The 19,338-nt window shown below is 42.4% G+C and overlaps 1 protein-coding gene across 1 annotated transcript in view; it reads right to left on the bottom strand.

Moving 5' to 3' along the window:
• Nucleotides 1-11,201: 11,201 nt before the first annotated feature.
• Nucleotides 11,202-19,338, bottom strand: part of pomca (proopiomelanocortin a) — a 37,136-nt gene continuing 28,999 nt past the window's right edge. The window contains exon 3 of the mRNA XM_072580180.1: nucleotides 11,202-12,303. Coding sequence (XP_072436281.1) covers nucleotides 11,482-12,303 — 822 coding nt within the window. The 3' untranslated portion in view covers nucleotides 11,202-11,481. The remainder of the gene's footprint in view (nucleotides 12,304-19,338) is intronic.

Here is a 19,338-nt window from a genome sequence, read left to right on the forward strand (position 1 = left end):
ATTGTACCAGCCTCCACCACTTCCTCTGGCAGCTCATTCCATACACGTGTCACTAGGTAAAAAAAAGGGCTGCAGATGCTGGAAACCAGATTCTAGGTTAGAGTGGTGCTAGAAAAGCACAGCAGGTCAGGCAGCATCCGAGGAGCAGGAAAATTGATGTTTCGGGCAAAAGCCCTTCATCCGGACACGTACCACTCTCTGTGTGAAGAAGTTGCCCCTAGGTCTCTTTTATATCTTTCCCTTCTCACCTTAAACCTATGCCCTCTAGTTCCAGACTCCCCCACCCCAGCGAAAAGACTTTGCCTATTTATCCTATCCATACCCCACATAATTTTGTAAACCTCCAGAAGGTCACCCCTCAGTCTCCGACGCTCCAGGGAAAACAACCCCAGCCTGTTCAGCCTCTCCCTACAGCTCAAATCCTCCAACCCTGGCAACGTCCTTGCAAATCTTTTCTGAACCCTTTCAAGATTCACAACATCTTTCTGATAGGAAGGAGACCAGAATTGCACGCAATATTCCAACAGTGGCCTAACCAATGTCCTGTACAGCCGCAACTTGACCTCCCAACTCCTGTACTCAATACTCTGACCAATAAAGGAAAGCATACCAAACACCTTCTTCACTATCCTATCTACCTGCAACTCCACTTTCAAGGAGCTATGAACCTGCATTCCAAGATCTCTTTGTCCAGCAACATTCCCTCGGACCTCACCATTAAGGGTATAAGTCCTGGTAAGATTTGCTTTCCCAAAATGCAGTATCTCGCATTTATCTGAATTAAACTACATCTGCCACTTCTCAGCCCATTGGCCCATCTGGTCAAGATCCTGTTGTAATCTGAGGTAACCCTCTTCGCTGTCCACTACACCTCCAATTTTAGTGTCATCTGCAAACTTACTAACTGTACCTCTTATGCTCACATCCAAATCATTTATGTAAATGACAAAAAGTAGAGGGCCCAGCACCGATCCTTGTGGCACTCCACTGGTCACAGGCCTCCAGTCTGAAAAACAACCCTCCACCACCATCCTCTGTCTTCTACCTTTGAGCCACTTCTGTATCCAAATGGCTCGTTCTCCCTGTATTCCATGAGATCTAACCTTGCTAATGAGTCTCCCATGGGATACCTTGTCAAACACCTTACTGAAGTCCATATAGATCACATCTACTGCTCTGCCGTCATCAATCCTCTATGTTACTTCCTCAGAAAACTCAACCAAGTTTGTGAGATATGATTTCCCACGCACAAAGCCATGTTGACTATCCCTAATCAGTCCTTGCCTTTCCAAATACATGTACATCCTGTCCCTCAGGATTCCCTCCAACAACTTGCCCACCACTGAGGTCAGGCTCACCGGTCTATAGTTCCCTGGCTTGTCTTTACCGCCCTTCTTAAACAGTGGCACCATGTTAGCCATCCTCCAGTTTCCGGCACCTCACCTGTGACTATCGATGATACAAATATCTCAGCAAGAGGCCCAAGCAATCACTTCTCTAGCTTCCCACAGAGTTCTCGGATACACCTGATCAGATCCTGGGGATTTATCCACCTTTAACCGTTTCAAGACATCCAGCACTTCCTCCTCTGTAATCTGGACATTTTGCAAGATGTCACCATCTATTTCCCTCCAGTCTATATCTTCCATATCCCTTTCCACATTAAATACTGATGCAAAATATTCATTTGGTATCTCCCCCATTTTCTGCGGCTCCACACAAAGGCCGCCTTGCTGATCTTTGAGGGGCCCTATTCTCTCCCTAGTTAACCTTTTGTCCTTAATGTATTTGTAAAAACTCTTTAGATTCTACTTAATTCTATTTGTCAAAGCTATCTCATGTCCCCGTTTTGCCCTCCTGATTTCCCTCTTAAGTATACTCCTACTTCCTTTATACTCTTCTAAGGATTCACTCGATCTATCCTGTCTATACCTGACATATCCTTCCTTCTTTTTCTTAACCAAACCCTCAATTTCTTTAGTCATCCAGCATTCCCTATACCTACCAGCCTTCCCTTTCACCCTGACAGGAATATACTTTCTCTGAATTCTCGTTATCTCATTTCTGAAGGCTTCCCATTTTCCAGCCGTCCCTTTACCTGCGAACATCTGCCCCAATCAGCTTTTGAAGGTTTCTGCCTAATACCGTCAAAATTGGCCTTTCTCCAATATAGAATTTCAACTTTTAGATCTGGTCGATCCTTTTCTATCATTATTTTAAATCTAATAGAATTATGGTCCCTGGCCCCAAAGTGCTCCCCCACTGACACCTCAGTCACCTGCCCTGCCTTATTTCCCAAGAGTAAGTCAAGTTTTGCACCTTCTCTAGTAGGTACATCCACATACTGAATCAGAAAATTATCTTGTACACACTTAACAAATTCCTCTCCATCTAAACCTTTAACACTACAGCAGTCCCAGTCCATGTTTGGAAAGTTAAAATCCCCTACCATAACCACCCTATTATTCTTACAGATAGCTGAGATCTCCTTACAAGTTTGTTTCTCAATTTCCCTCTGATTATTAGGGGGTCTATAATACAATCCCAATAAGGTTACCATCCCTTTTTTATTTCTCAGTTCCACCCAAATAACTTGCCTGGATGTATTTCCAGGAATATCCTCCCTCAGTACAGCCGAAATGCTATCCCTTATCAAAAACGCCACTCTCCCTCCTCTCTCGCCTCCCTTTCTATCCTTCCTGTAGCATTTGTATCCTGGAACATTAAACTGCCAGTCCTGCCCATCCCTGAGTCATGTTTCCGTAATTGCTATGATATCCCAGTCCAATGTTCCTAACCATGCCCTGAGTTCATCTGCCTTCCCTATTAGGCCCCTTGCATTGAAATAAATGCAGTTTAATTTATTATTCCTACCTTGTCCCTGCCTTCCCTGACTGTTTGACTCGCTTCTGTTCTTACCTGTACCAGTCTCAGATTGACCTCTTTCCTCACTGTCTCTCTGGGTCCTACCACCCCCCACCCCCACCCCCCGCCCACCTTACTAGCTTAAATCCTCTTGAGCAGCTCAAGCAAATCTCCCTGCCAGTATATTAGTCCCCTTCCAATTTAAGTGCAATCTGTCCTTCTTGTACAGGTCACTTCTACCCCAAAAGAGATTCCAATGATCCAAAAATGTGAATCCTTCCCCCATACACCAGCTCCTCAGCCATGCATTCATCTGCTCTATCCTCCTATTCCTGCCCTCACTAGCTCATAGCACTGGGAGTAATCCAGATATTACTACTCTCAATGACCTCCTTTTTAAATTTCTGCCTAGCTCTCCATAATCTCCCTTCAGAATCTCAACTTTTTCCCTTCCTATGTCATTGGTTCTAATGTGAACAATGACCTCTTGCTGGCCCCTCTCATCCTTGAGAACATTCTGCACCCTCTCTGAGACATCCTTGATCCTGGCACCAGGGAAGCAACACACCATTCTGCTTTTTCGTTGCTGGCCACAGAAATGTCAGTCTGTACCTCGAACTAGAGAATCCTCTCACACAATTGGTCTCTTGGACCCCAACGTACCCCTCGTTGCATTAGAGCCAGTCTCAATACCAGAAACTTGGCTGTTTGTGCTACATTCCCCTGAGAATCCATAACCCCCTACATTTTCCAAAACAGCATACCTGTTTGAAATGGGTATCTCCACAAAAGACTCCTGCACTAGCTGCCTACCTCTGTTACCTTTCCTGGAGTTAACCCATCTATGTGACTGTATCTGAGACTTCCCCCCTTCCCATAACTGCCATCCATCACATACTGTTGCTGTTGTAAATTCCTCATCGCTTCTGTCTCTCCAATTGATCCATTCGATCTGATAAGATTTGCAGCCAGCAACATTTATGGCAGATATAATCTGCAGTAACCCTTAAACTTTCTTTAAACTCCCGCATCTGACAAGAAGTACATATCACCCTTTTAAAGGCCATTTTTGCTCCTTCATAATCTACACTCCCAGAAAATAACACTGTCTCATTCCTCTACAAACACTGCCCTAGGTTAAACTAATAGTTATGGCTTATATTTTAAGTTTAATCAAGAGACATATCTCCAAAAACATATCTTCAAGAAAGAACCAACTCTACTCACTACTGCAGATTCTCTGTAGGCCACACTTAAAAGAACGATTAACTAATCTGATTCTGTGCTGTGAACTTCGCCCAACAGTTCCTCCAAGATCAGTTGTTAATTTCACTGATAGTTTTCCAAGATGCACTCCAATGTCCAGCGATATACGAATTCAAACAGCAAAGGCAGTAACTGTGCAGGTTCTCTCTCTCTCTCTCCTGCAATGACTTCACCATGTGCTTCCTTTGTCTGTTCTTCACCCTATTAAAACTGGTGTTGTTTTGACTTTTTTTTCAAAGTTCCAAAACAATGCAACAGCATATAAAACAGTAATTGCTGCTCCTGCAATTCGAGGAAATCACCTCCAGCCCTAAAAATACCTCAAAAAAAGGAGCAGCTATCACAGCCAGAATTTTTTTCCGTCCTCCATCTTGGATTACCCAGAATCCTCTTGCGCTATTCATCAGAGTGAAGTGTGGAGGGGGCAGCATTTGTGCAGTACTGGGGGATTGGGGGCTGGAATTGGAGTGCTGGCAGGGAGGGGGAAGGTGGCTGATAGTACAGATTAAGTTTCGGATTGTGAGAATGGCAAAACAATGGTATGTCTAACTGCCAAACTGGGAAGAACAGACAGAACATTGGAGTGGGGGAGGGGAGAGAAGACATGATGACAAAGAATGCAACAAGTAAAGCTAAAAGAAAGGGAAGGAATGAACCAGTTCACAATTTGAATGTGCTGAATGCAATATTAAATCCAGAGGGTTGTAAAGTGCCTAGTCTGAAGATGAAGGTGATTTGCCTTCTTGGATGGCTGCAATCCACATGCCGTAGGTATACCCATAATGACAATGGTGAGGATTTTCCAGGATTTTGATCCAGCGACACTGAAGGAATGATGATACATCTCCAAGTCAAGATGGTGGGTGACTTGGATGGTACTTTGCTGGTGGTTGTGTTCCTATACATGTGCTGTCTTTGTCCTTCTAGATAGAATTTGTCATGATTAAGCCTCAGCAAGAACATCATATTTGGCTTGGAACAACCATTTTTGGAGCATTCATAAAGCTTTGGAGAGATGATTTTTACTATAATAGTACTGGAGATGAGAGACTTCAGATGGACTGAGAGATTATGGAAGCTTCATTGTTTTTGAAGGAGATGAAGTTAAGGACATTTTTACTGGATGTATTCAAAATTTTAAAATGTTCTGATAGAGTAAATGGTACAATGGAATTAGAGAGATGATGAGGAGAGTGTTTTTATACAGCAAGTTGTTGTGATCTGGAATGTGCTGATTAAAAGAGTGATCTCACTGAGATTCTCTCAAAGTCACACAAACCCTGACTTGGACATATTTCATTGTCCATTCAACTTATATTCTATAACTACCTACTTAACACTATCACAATTTGGATGTAGGTTTGCACACTGAGCTGTAAAGTTCACTTTTCAGACGTGTCATCACCTTACTAGTTAACATCATCAGTAAGCCTCCGGATGAAGCTATCACAATTTCATCGGTTTTTAATAAGATTTCCAATTAGATCAGAGGAAGAGCCAGATAAACTTGCAAAAAAGGATGCATCTGAGAATTGTCTGCATTTTAAAATTCTGCAAAGAAGAGCCAAGAAAAATATCAAGGAAGGAAAAATATCAAAATACAGAGTAAACCAGGTCAAAACATAAAGATAAATTGTAAAAGCTTCTATAAATAGGTGAAAAGAAAACGGTTAACGAAAATAAATGTGGGTCCATTACAAGAAGAATCAGAGCAGTATTTATAATTTTTAAATTATTCATTCACATAATATGGACATTACTGGCTAGAAATGAATTTATTACCAATCTCTAATTGCCATTGAGAATGTTGTGGTCATCTTTCTTCCTGAACTGCTACAGTCTTTGGGATGTAGAGGCTCCCATCATGCTGTTAGGGAAGGAGTTCAAGGATTTTGACCCAACAACATAAGGAACTGTGATATATTTCCAAGTTAGAAAGGTGAATGACTTTGAGGGGGACTTGCAGGTTCTCATATATCTGATATTCTAGTGTCTCAAAATGGTAATGGTTATAGATTAGATTCCCTACAGTGTGGAAATAGGCCCTTCGGTCCAACAAATCCACACTGACCCTCCAAAGAGTAATCCACCCAGCTCCATTTCCCTCTGACTAATGCACCTAACACTATGGGCAATTTAGTATGGCCAATTCACCTGACCTGCACGTCTTTGGACTGTGGGAGGAAACCCACACAGACACGGGGAGAATGTGTAAACTCCACACAGTCGCCCGAGGCTGGAATCAAACCTGGGACCCTGGTGCTGTGAGGCAACAGTGCTAACCACTGAGCCACCATGGGTTTGAAAGTGGCTATGGAGTGACTCTGGGTGAGTTTCTGCATGGCATATTGTAGAAAATATACAATGCAGCCTACGTTACTTTGCTGATATGAAGAGTTAATACTGAAAGTGTTACATAAGGTGTTAACCAAGTGGCTGCCAATCAGGTGGATGCTTTGTCCCAGATGGTGTCAAGCTTCAAGTATTGTTGGAGCTGCTCTGATCCAGACAAATGGGGAGTACTTCATCACACTCCTTGTGGACGGTGCACAGGCATTGGGGAGTCAGCAGGTGAGTTACCCACCATAGAGCGCCTAGACTCTGACCTGCTCTTGTAGCCATTGTTTTTATGTGGCTAATCCAGTTCAGGTTCTGATCAATGGTAACCCTCAGGATGTTGAAGTGGGGGATCAATAATAGTAATCCATTGAATGTCAATGAGCGATGGGTAGATTCTCTCCTTTTGAAGATGGTCATAGCCTGACACTTGTGTGGCACAAATGTTACTTGCCACTTGTCAGCCAAAGTTTGAATGTTGTCCAAGTCATGTGACATTTGTACATGAACTGCTTCAGTATCTGAGGAGTCTCAAATAGTGCTGAATATCAGCAGTCATTAGCAAACATTCCCACTTCTGACCTTGCGATGGAGAGAAGGTCATTGATGAAGTAGCTGAAGACTGTTGGGCCTAGGACACTATTCTGAGGGATTTCTGCAAGATGTCCTCAAGCTGAGATGGCTGACCTCCAGCAATGACAACCATCTTCCTCTATGCAGGTTATGACTCAAACCAGTGGAGAGGTTTCCCCTCGATTCCCATTACCTCGAGTTTAATTGTGGCACCTTGATGCTACACTCAGTTGAATGTGGCCTTGAAGTCAAAGGCAGTAACTCTTACCTTCACTCTGGAATTCAGCTCCTTTGTCCATGTTTGGACCAAGGTTGTATTGAGATCATGAGCTGAGTGGCCCTGGGCGAATTACAAACTGAGCATCACTGAACAGATTATTGCTGAACAAATGCTTCTTAAAAGCACTGCTGAAGACCTCTTCCAATATTTTACTAATGATTGAGAGTAGATTGATGGAGTGGTAATTGACCAGGTTGGATTTGAACTGGTTTTTGTGTGCAGGACATGTCTGAGCAATTTTACACATTGCCATGTTCTTGCCAGAGTTATAATTGTCTTGGAACAGCTCGAGTTGGGGCATGGCTAGATCTGGAGCACATGACTTCAGTACTATCAACAGGATGTGTATGGGGTCCACAAACTTTGTGGTATCCAACCATTTCTCAACATTGCATGGAGGGAATTGAATTGGCTAAAGACTGGCATTGCAATGCTAGGGACTTCTGGTGGGTACTGAGATAGATCATCCACTCATAACTTGGGGAATAGGGCATAAGAAAATGGCAGAGAGGTTTCATGAAAGAAAACATTAAATGATGGAAAATCTAACGGCCAGAGTAAACCAAACATTTCATGGTGTTTCTATTGTTTAGTAAAAGTCACTGAAGAAATGAATGGTATGTAAAGTAAATAAACCCCCTGGACCTGATGATCAATATCTCAGTGCTGAAAGATGTGACTTTCCGAGATGTGGATGTATTGATGATTATCTTTCAAAATTCTATCGACTCTGGTTGGTGCCTGCACATTAGAAAGTGACATATATAATACTACTATTTAAGAAAGCAAAGAGTTAGAAAACAGGGAACTACTGACATATTAGTGTGATATAAATACTTTGCATCAGTATTCACAATAGAAGACACTAATGGCATGCCAACATTACTACATATTCAGAGGACAAAAGAAGAAGAGCAAGTATATACAATAACTATCACTAGAGCAGGGGTGCAAGCAAAATCAATAGGGCTAAAGATTGACAAATCCCTTGAACCCGAGATGCACCATAGGATGTTAGAAGTAGCTGCAGAGATAGTGGATGCAATGGTCGGCCTTTTCTAGGATTCCTTAAATTCTGGAAATATTTCAGAAGATTGGAAAACTGCCAATCTAACACCTTTAGATAAAAAAAGGGAGGGGCATGAAAAACAAATAACTACATGGCAGTTAGCTTAATGTCTGTTCTTAGGAAAATATCCAAGTCAATTATAAAAGATGTAATATCAGAACATTTAGAGGTGCATAATATGACCAAGCAGAATCAACATAGCTTCATGAAGGGGAAATCATGACTGACAAATTTACTCAAATTTTTTCAAGAAGATAACAAAAAGGATTGTTTTAAAGGGGAAACATTGGATGTAATATATTTGGAATTTCAGAAGGTGTTTGTTTTGGTGCCACACATTAGACTACTTAATAAGAGCCCATAATGTTGGAGATAGCATATTAGCATGATGTGATGTTATGCACTTTGGCAGGAGGAGTAGAAGAGCTGAATGTTATTTAAATGGAAAAAGACTGCAGAAAGCTACAGAACTGAGGGATTTGGACATCCTCATCCATGAATCACAAAATGCGAGCATTCAAGTTCAGCAGACATTGGAAAAGCAAGTCAAATATTGGCCCTTATTTCAAAAGAAATAGACTATTAAAGTAGGGAGATTTTACTAAAACTGTACAAGACACTGGTAAGACCACAGCTGAAATACTGTGAGATAGCTTTGGGTCCTTTCTCTAAGGAAAGACATTGGAGGCAGTCCAAAAAAGTTCAGAGAAAAATGAGAGCAATCTTATTGAAACACACAAAATTCCTAGAATTGAAAATATTGCTTCCTATGTAGGACAGTCCAGAACTGGGTGGGTATGATCTCAGAATAAAAGGTCACTCATTTAAGACAGAAATGAGGAGGAACTTCTTACTTCAGAAGGTTCTGAATTTGCAGAATTCTTTACCACAGATTGTCAAGGCTGAGTCATTAAGTCTATTCAAGGCTGGGGTAGACAGATTTTTAATCAATAACGGAATCATGGGTAATTGTTAAAAGGCAGGAAAGTGGGGTTGAGGGTTAATAGATCAGCCATGATCTCATTGAATGGCAGAGCAGACGCAATGGGCTGAATGGCCTCATTCTGCTCCTTTGTTTTGTGTTGTTATGTCTTATTTCATCATTATCAAGAATAGAGATTCTGCTAGAACTTTTGATGAAGAAGTTTCGTACAAAATACTCCGAAAATGATGATACAATTGGGCATAAATCAACCTGGATTTATGAAAGGGAAATCACATTTAATAAACTTGTTGGAGTTTTTTGAATATCTAATCAGAAGAATAGGTAAAGGGGAAATGATAGACGTGGTTATGTTTAGAATTCAGAAAAGTTTTCATAAGGTTCAGAACAAGAGGTTAATTATCAAAATTAAAGCACATGGAATTAGAGGGAATATATTGTCAAGAATTATGAACTAGGCAATCGATAGAAAACAGATTAGGCATAAATTTGTTATTTTCAGGTTGTGCCAAGTGAGGCCAGGCAAGGACCAATGCTTGGGCTATAGCTTTTCAGAATATATGTCAATGATTTAGATGTGGGAATCATATGATATTTCCAAGTTTGCAGATGACATAAAACTAAATGTGAGAAGGTTGCAAAAAGACTTCAAAAGGATGTGGAGAGTCTAAATGAATGGGCAAAAATTTGGCAGATGAAGTAGAATGTTGAGAAATGTGAGGTGCCCCACTTTGGCAGGAAAACAGAAAGTCAAAGAATTTCTTCAATGGTGAGAGTGGGAGATGTTGAATTTCGAAGAGATTTTAGTTTCCTTGCTCATTGATCACTGAAAGTTAACAAGAAGGCACAAAAAATTGTTGGCTTTATTGCAAGAGGATTTGAATATAAAACTAGTGAAATTATATATTATGTAGAGTCTTGGTATGACCACATGTAGTATATTCTATGTCGTTTGAATTCCTTGCCGAGGGAAATGGTTTATTTGCCATTGAGGGAGTGCAGCATTAGTTGTGAAAACCACATCCTGGGGTGGAAATATGGTGCTACTTAGAAAGATTAAATGGGCTGGGTGTATATTCTCTGGAGTTTAGAAGTAGAGATAGTCACGGATGCAAGAAAAAGGATTCTCCAGCTGGGAGTCTAGAACTTGGGACACAGTCTTAGAATAAAGTGTGAGACTTTTTGAACTGGGATGAGAAACAATTCTTTTAAACAGAAGGTGTTGAATCTTTGGAATTCTCCATGTGGGGGGTCATAAGGTTCAGACATTCAGTATGGTCAAGGCTGAGATTGATAGATTTATAGATATTGAATATGTCAAGGCATGCGGTGATAATACGGAAAATGATATTGAGGTAAATGATCAGCTTTGATCTTATTTAATGTTGGAATAATCTTGAAGGGCTGAGTGTTTGATTCCAGCTGCAAGCTTTCCTTAAAGTCCCCCCACTCCATCTTTGCTTGAAACTATATTGCTATTTTTTCAGTATCACTGAGCCAAAATCCGAGAACACATCACTCCAGTTGTAGCAACACCACATCAACCACAGCAGGCCAATAAGACAGCTCACTACCACTTCCTCCAGTTATTATGGACAAGCAATAGATGTCAGATCCCAATCAGCAAATCCCAAACCCCTGAATGAGTTTTAAAAATGTTCCTCTTTCTCATATTCTAGTCACTGGTCTAGGCACTGGGAGGAATTGCATGGACTTTTGTTACTTTATTGTTTATTCTAAAGTTAGGGGATTTGCATAATAATCCTGTAGAATACACAACTTTGGCATGTAATTAGTGGAATGAAGGGCTGCACAACCCATTTTACAACATAATCTACATAAAAATAATCACATCCCAGGAGATTGACTTGGTTTGCAAAAAAGAGTGTATTTTCCATCCTTCATTTACATATTGTACAGCTCAATAAATAGGAAAATCTTTGCACAGCCCATGATTGGGTCGCAGACTCATTGAAGCCTTTATGTACAATATTAACTCTTTTATTGATTGCTACATACAGTAAACCGCACAAGGTACATTGCACAGGTTCCTTTCTGGTTCAACAATAGCTTCTTTGAATTGTTATTGTAGATCTATAGACTGCTCCTATATCATACAGCTAGGAATCTTCATTGGGGTTTGCCTATCTATTGATTTTCAGCCTTCTTCTCATGGTCATCTTTGACAATGACATTCCTGAAGAGAGTCAGAAGTGGTTTTTGATCTCTCTCATCCCAAGACTTCATAAAGCCTCCGTAACGCTTGTCTTTCAGTGGTACACTCCATCGGAAGTGGCCAAAATTGTAATCTTCCTCATCTTTTTTCGCCTCTTGTTCAGGGAAGCCATTGTCCATGTTTTCCTGGCGCCCATCTTCAGGGTTTAGAAACTGCAATGGCTGGAGATGCACACCATCAGGACCTAAACTCTGTGGTCCCCTGCCCCACCTGAAATGGTTCATTTTGTAATTCTTCTTCTCTTTCTTCTTGAGATCTTCCAGCATCTCCTCTTCACCTACTTCAGTAGGCTTTACTGGGTAGTCAAAATCAACAGATGCTTCACGCTTCAGTTCAGGACTCATGTTCTCCAATGAATCATCATCAAAGCTATTTGGGTAGACTTTAATAGGCCTCTTCTTCCTGCCCATTGGCTTCCCCCAGCGGAAATGTTCCATAGAGTAGGATCTCTTATTATCCTCCCTAGGAAATGGAATTTCCATCTCCTCACCTTCTATCTGAGAGGTCTGGGACTCTATAGCAGGGAGGTTATTCGGGAATACCAGAACAGGTTCATCTTCTCGTTTGTTGTCTGAAATCTCAGTGTTATTGCCTCTTTTCTTCCCAAATTTATTCCAGCGGAAATGGCCCATAACATAATTCCTGATGCTTTCTTCAATTGGCTGCAAGTGGCCATTTCCAGGATAGATTGGAGACTCAAGGGTCTTGTCCACTTTGCAGGCTTCAATACATTCCTGTTAAGAACAAATGGAAGATGAATTGTTACTTCCATGCACACATTTTTGATATACCTTGACTTGAACACAGAGTTTGTCAAAATATCATATTCAGTGCTGGCCTCATGGATTCACTAAACTGGAACAGTGCAGAAGGAGGCCCCATGTCCCATCATGTCTGCAACAACTCTCCAAATGAACACCTCACTTTGTTCCATTAGACTGCTTTCTCCTGTTAACTCTGCACATAATTCCTTTTCAAATAGCCATCTAATTCCCTTTTTGAATACCTACATTGAGTCATAGATTCATAGTCATAGAGATGTACAGCACGGAAACAGACCTTCCAACCAACTCTTGCATGTTGACCAGATATCCTAAATTAATCTAGTCCCATTTTCCAGCACTTGGCCCTCATCCCTCTAAACCTTTCCTATTCATATATCCATCCAGATACCTTTTAAATGTAATTGTACCAGCCTCCACCTCCTCATCTGACAGCTCATTCCATACACGTACCACCATCTGCATGAAAAAGATGACCCCTTAGGTCCCTTCTAAATCTTTCACCTCTCACCTTTAACCTGTTCTGGATTCTCCTACCCTGGGGAAAGGATCTTGACTATTCACCCTATCCATGCCCCTCATAATTTTATAAACTTCTATAAAAGCTTCCAATAATCCAGGGAAAATAGACCCAGTCCAACTTAGCCTCTCCCTATAGCTTAAACATCCCCTCCAACCCTGCAACATCTTTGTAAATCCTTCTCAAGTTTCATAACATCCTTCCTATATCAGGAAGACTAGAATTAAACACAATATTCCAAAAGTGGCCTAACCAATGTCCTGTACAGTGGCAACATGACATCCCAACTTCTGTACTCAATGCATTGATCATTAAAGGCAAGTGTACCAAACACCTTCTTCATTATCCTGTCCACCTGTGACTCCACTTTCAAGGAACTATGAACCTGCACCTGAAAGAACCTATCTCCATCACAGCCTCAAAGCATTCCAGAATTGAAACACGGGCTGCGTGATAAAAACATTTCCTGATATCATTTTTGTTTTATTCACTAGTTATTTTAAATCTGTGTCCTCTGATTCTCAATCCTTTTATGAATGGTAATGGTTTCTCTCAATCTACACTGTTCGGGCCCATCAGGATTTTGAAAACTTCTATCAAATCGCCTCTCTCTAGTGAAAACATTTTCAGCTTTTCGTATTCCCCATCATTGAAATCCCATATCCGTGCAAATGCTATCATGGTCTCTTCTGCACTTCTCCAATGTGATCACAATCTTCTTAAAGTATGGTGCACAGATCTGGGTGCAATCTCCAGCTGAGGTCAAATTAGTGTTTTAACAACAGAGGTCGCAACACTGATCCTTGCAGAACACCATTGATCACAAACTTCCAGTCAGAAAAACACCCCTCCACAAGTATCTTCCATGACCAAGCCAATTTGGTATCCAACTTGCCAACTCACCATAAATTCCATGCAATAAAGGGGCCTAGTATTATTATCACTAGACTATCAATCCAGAAATTCAGATAATGTTCTGGGGACCTGGGTTTGAATAGCAGATGGTGGTATTTAAATACAGTTTTAAAAATCTGGAATTAAAAATCTACTGATGACCATGAAATTATTTGTTGATTGTCAGAAAAACTCATTTCATTCACTGATGTCCTTCAGGGAAGGAAATCTATCATCCTCACCTTGTCTGGCTTACTCCAGACCCACAGCAATGTGATTGAGTTATAATTGCCTTCTGAAATAGCGTGGCAAACCATTTAACTATATGAATCGCTTCAAAGTCTCAAGAAAGAAATAAAACCAAATGGACCACCTGGCATCAACCAAGGCTCTGGAAAAAACAAAGGCCGAAACAGCATTGTCCACCTTGCAAAATCCTCCTTATTAATATCTGGGAGCTAATGCCAAAATTGGGAGAGACTAGTCAAACAACAGCCCAACACTGTCATACTCATGGAAGCATATCTTACAAACAATGTTGCAGCCACCACTATCACCATTCCAGGATACGGCCTGTCCAGACAGACCCAGCAGAGGTAGTGACACTATGGCATACAGTAGGAGGGAGTTGTCCTGGAGCGTTCAACATTGACTCCAGACCCCAAAAGTCTCATGGCTTCAGGTTAAACATGGCGAGGCAACCTCCTGCTGATTATCATGATGAAGTGATACTCCACTATGTTGAACAATACTTGGAGGAAGCACTGAGGATGGCATGAGCACAAAATGTACACTCTGTGGGGGATTTCAATATCCGTTATCAAGAGTGGCTCAGCAGCAGCACTACAGATCAAGCTGGCCGGGTTCTCAAGTACATAGCTGCTTTACTGGGTCTGCAACAGATGGTGAGGGAACCAACAAGAGGGAAAAATATACTTGGCCTTGAAATAACTCCACAAAGGCTGGTATTTTGTCACCAAATCACCCTTTACACATGCAAGGCATTTGACACTTGTCCAGTTTTGTTAGAGCTAGTGAACAAAACCCCTAACACTCTTTATATCTGGGATGGGGCTGCGTTAATGAACCAGGTAAACAGCCACAATCAAGGAACTCCTATTCTATGAGGTCCAGCTGGCTAACCTCATTATAATCACTATGTCCTTCCTCTATAAGTCCAGGGACATGGGCCTGTTCTTTTTCTTGTAACCTCTCCTGGGATGTTTTCACACTGGGTCCAGTTCCTCTGACCCAGCCTTGATACAGGTGGCATGTACCAGACCGTGCCATGACTGTTGCACCAGGATTGCCTTGGAAGAAATTCAACCTCTTCTTCAGGTGGTAAAGGCATTGAGGCTGTGACACCTACTGTGTCCATCTCAGACTCTAAAGTTTCTTCGCGCTAGGCAGAGAGGTGTACCTTACAGGTTCCAACAGCCTTTCCAGCTGTTCTGAAGGACTGGGTATGTTTTGTTCCTGCTCCATTTGTGAGCTTGCACCTTTTGTGTGGTTCACATGCTTGTTCAGAGTGCATCATCTACTCGAACTTTATACTTCACAGAGCCTGAACTCACATTGAACATGCCTCTTGCTTAGAAGAGTCTTGAGTCCAGTATTGGCATTCCTAATGTCCGTTCACTTACTGTCCCCTCCCCCTCACCTCCCTCAAGTCCAAGAAGATTAGATTTAACCTGGTGCAAGTCTTCTCCTCATTAGAATATCTGCTGGAGCTATCCTGTAGTTGCATGAGGGCTAGTCAAATAATCAAACAGACACCAGGTCAGTTTGGTATCGAGTGAAGCTGTAGACTGTCTCTTTAAGTCTGCCTTCAAAGTTTGGTCTGCTGTTTCTACCAGACCACTGGATTATGGATGGTATGGAACTGTCCTTTACTACAATCAATGGGAACTGAACCAGCTGCTTCTAATACATGATCAGAACCAAAGTTGTACTCTTAACCTAAAAAAAATTCCCTAATGTATGTTCTCAGTATAACTAAAGTCTTACACACACTGAAAGGTTGGAGTGCAGAGTGAATTTTGTTAAAGACTGATTCTGTGATCACTGATACAGCCACACCAGCATCAAGCTCCATTAGAACCCGGTCACCATTTAACCAGATGTTTGTCTTGATTGGATGTTGCTGAGCAATGTAACTGCTCCAACCCAGCTGTAGGTCGGCTTTCCAGTCTCCTGGATACTGACCTACATGTTCCCTGACTCAGTCCAGGTCTGGTCAGACTCCTTTACTGTCTCGAGTCCACATAGCGCTGCACCTACAATGCCGTGAGGGGCAGGATCCTGAAGAAAACGTTAACCATTTGGCTGAGACTTGGCTTTGCTTTGGGGTTTTGCTATTGGCTGACATGGAGTCCCTCTGTTCAGGATATGTCCAGAGTGAGGCTGGGCAATTGCCTTTGTTCAAGTGATGTCCCCCAAGGTCAGTCAGCCTGAGGAGGGTGTCCTCTTCCATCAGTGGACCCTGTAATTCATTTGCTCCACTTGCTGCCTTTTCCAATGACAAAGCCAGTTGTAGAGTCTGTCTGAATTCCAGCTGGGCTTCAGCAATAGGGCACTTTTGTAAGGTTGTGGTATTCATCCCACAAACTGAACAGTCTCTCAGCATCTCATGCAGATCAAACCAAAGTCACGTGCCTCTGCCAATCGACAGAACCTTATCAAAAATCCAGACACTGATTTCCCTGGTTCTCAATCTGCAAAATAAAACCAATTGTGTTTCAGAATTAGAGGAGGTTTAGGGTTGTAATATTCCTTAGCTAAATCCATCAACTCTTGAAAGGTTTTAGTATCCAATGCCTCAGGAAAAAGTTTAGCTCCTAATAACCATAAAAAGCAGCAGGCACACATGCTGTCAGAATTACTCATTGCTTTTCATCTTCCCCAATGTCATTTGCCCGGAAAAAATAACTCATCTTTCCACAGACTGGGCCAAGTCTTCGACAGCAGGTTCAAACAAGTCAAGCTTTTCAAATAATAACATGATGCCAGAAATGCTTACCACAACTCAAAGATGACTGTTGCAAGTGAATTGCTTCAGGAATGTATTTTTTCTCTTGTCACCACTGAAATAATTCCATAGAGGCCAGTATCCTATCACCAAGTCACCCTTTATTGACACATGGACAGGACTTGATACTGGTCCAGCTTCATCACAGCCAGCTCTCAGAGTGAACAGAACCTATGATATTTCTGTTTATATCTGTCAGGTAGGGTACCGTGATTGTTCTAGGCTAATAGCCCCAACTCTCAGAGTCATAATCTTTGAGGGACACCTGGCATCCATGAGGCACTGTGGGTCATCAACAGCAGCAGAATTGTACTTCAGCACAATCTGCAACCTCATGGCCCGGTATATCCCCCACTCAAACCAGGGGATCAACCCTGGTTCAATAGAGTATGAAGAACACATGCCAGGAGCAGCACCAGGCATACTTGAAAATGAGGTGTTAACCTGTTAAAGCTACCAAATAAGACTACTTGCATGCCAAACAGTTTAAGCAGCAAGTGATGGACAGAGGTAAGTGATCCTACAACCAACGGGATCAGATCTATGTTCTGCAGTCCTGCCACATCTAGTCATGAATGTGCTCGACAACTAGTGGGCGGCACGGTGGCACAGTGGTTAGCACTGCTGCCTCACAGCACCAGAGACCCGGGTTCAATTCCCGCCTCAGGCGACTGACTGTGTGGAGTTTGCACATTCTCCCCGTGTCTGCGTGGGTTTCCTCCGGGTGCTCCGGTTTCCTCCCACAGTCCAAAGATGTGCAGGTCAGGTGAATTGGTCATGCTAAATTGCCCGTAGTGTTAGGTAAGGGGTAGATGTAGATGTAGGGGTATGGGTGGGTTACGCTTCGGTGGGGCGGTGTGGACTTGTTGGGCCGAAGGGCCTGTTTCCACACTGTAAGTAATCTAATCTAATCTAAACAAATCACTGGAGGAGGAGGAGGCTCCCAAAATATCCCCATCCTAAATGCTGAAAAAGCCCAGTACATCAGTGCAAAAGATAAGGCTGAAGATTTCACAGCAGCCTTCAGCCAGAACTGCCAAATGGATGATCCATCCTGGCCTCCTCCCATGGTACCCAACATCACAGAGACCAGTCTTCAACCAATTCAATTCACTCCCCATGACATCAAGAGATGGTAGGAGACAATGGAGACGGCGAAGGCAATGGGCTCGGAGAATATTCCAGCAACAGGACTCTAGACATGTACTCCAGAACTTGGAGACGGCGAAGGCAATGGGCTCGGAGAATATTCCAGCAACAGGACTCTAGACATGTACTCCAGAACTTGGAGACGGCGAAGGCAATGGGCTCGGAGAATATTCCAGCAACAGGACTCTAGACATGTACTCCAGAACTTGGATACTGCAAAGGCAATGGGCTCGGAGAATATTCCAGCAACAGGACTCTAGACATGTACTCCAGAACTTGGAGACTGCAAAGGCAATGGGCTCGGAGAATATTCCAGCAACAGGACTCTAGACATGTACTCCAGAACTTGGATACTGCAAAGGCAATGGGCTCGGAGAATATTCCAGCAACAGGACTCTAGACATGTACTCCAGAACTTGCTGCTCCTTAGCCAAGCTATTCCAACACTGGCATCTACCCGACAATGTGGAAAATTGTCCAGGTATATCCTGTACATAAAAAGCAGGACAAATCCAACACAACCAAATACCGCCCCATCAGTCTACTCTCAACCATCAGTAAAGTGATGGAAGGTGTCAATCAATAGTGCTATCAGCATCTATTCAGCAATAGCCTGCTCAGTGATGCCCAGCTTGGATTCCGCCAGGGCCACTCAGCTCCTGACCTCATTACAGCCTTGGGTCAACAGGGACAAAACAGCTGAATTCTCGAAGGGAGGTGAGAATGATAATCCTTGACATCAAGGCTGAATTTGATTGATTGTGGCATCAAGGAGCCCTTGCAAAACTGGGATCACTGGGCCTCAGGGATAAACTCTCTATCAGTTGGAGTCATGTCTGGCACATAGGAAGATGATCCTGGTTGATGGAAGTCAGTCACCTTAGCTCCAGGACATTTCTGCAGGAATTCCTCAGGATAGTGACTTCAGCCCAACTATCTTCAGTTGCTTCATCAACGATTTTCCTCCATCATAAGGTCAGAATTGGAGATGTTCACCAATGGCTGTGCAATGTTCAGTATCATTTGTGACTCCTCAGTACATGTTCAAACGGAACAAGACCTGGACAATGTCCAGGTTTGGGCTGACAAGTGGCAAGGAACATTCATACCACACAAATGCTAGGTAATGCCCATCATCATTTAGAGACAATCTAACCACTGTCACTTGATATTCGATGATGTTCCCATCACTGAGTCTCCCAGTATCAACATCCTGGGAGTTACAGTTGATGAGAAACTCAACTGGACTCGTCACATAAACACAGTGACTACAAGAATAGGTCAGATACTAGGAATACTGTGGTGAATATCATAGAATCCCTACAGTATAGAAACAGGCCCTTCAGCCCTCAAAGTCCACACCGACCCTCTGAAGAGTATCCCACCCAGTCCCATT

The sequence above is a fragment of the Chiloscyllium punctatum genome, chromosome 11, assembly GCF_047496795.1.
Source record: "Chiloscyllium punctatum isolate Juve2018m chromosome 11, sChiPun1.3, whole genome shotgun sequence".
NCBI classification, from domain to species: domain Eukaryota; kingdom Metazoa; phylum Chordata; class Chondrichthyes; order Orectolobiformes; family Hemiscylliidae; genus Chiloscyllium; species Chiloscyllium punctatum.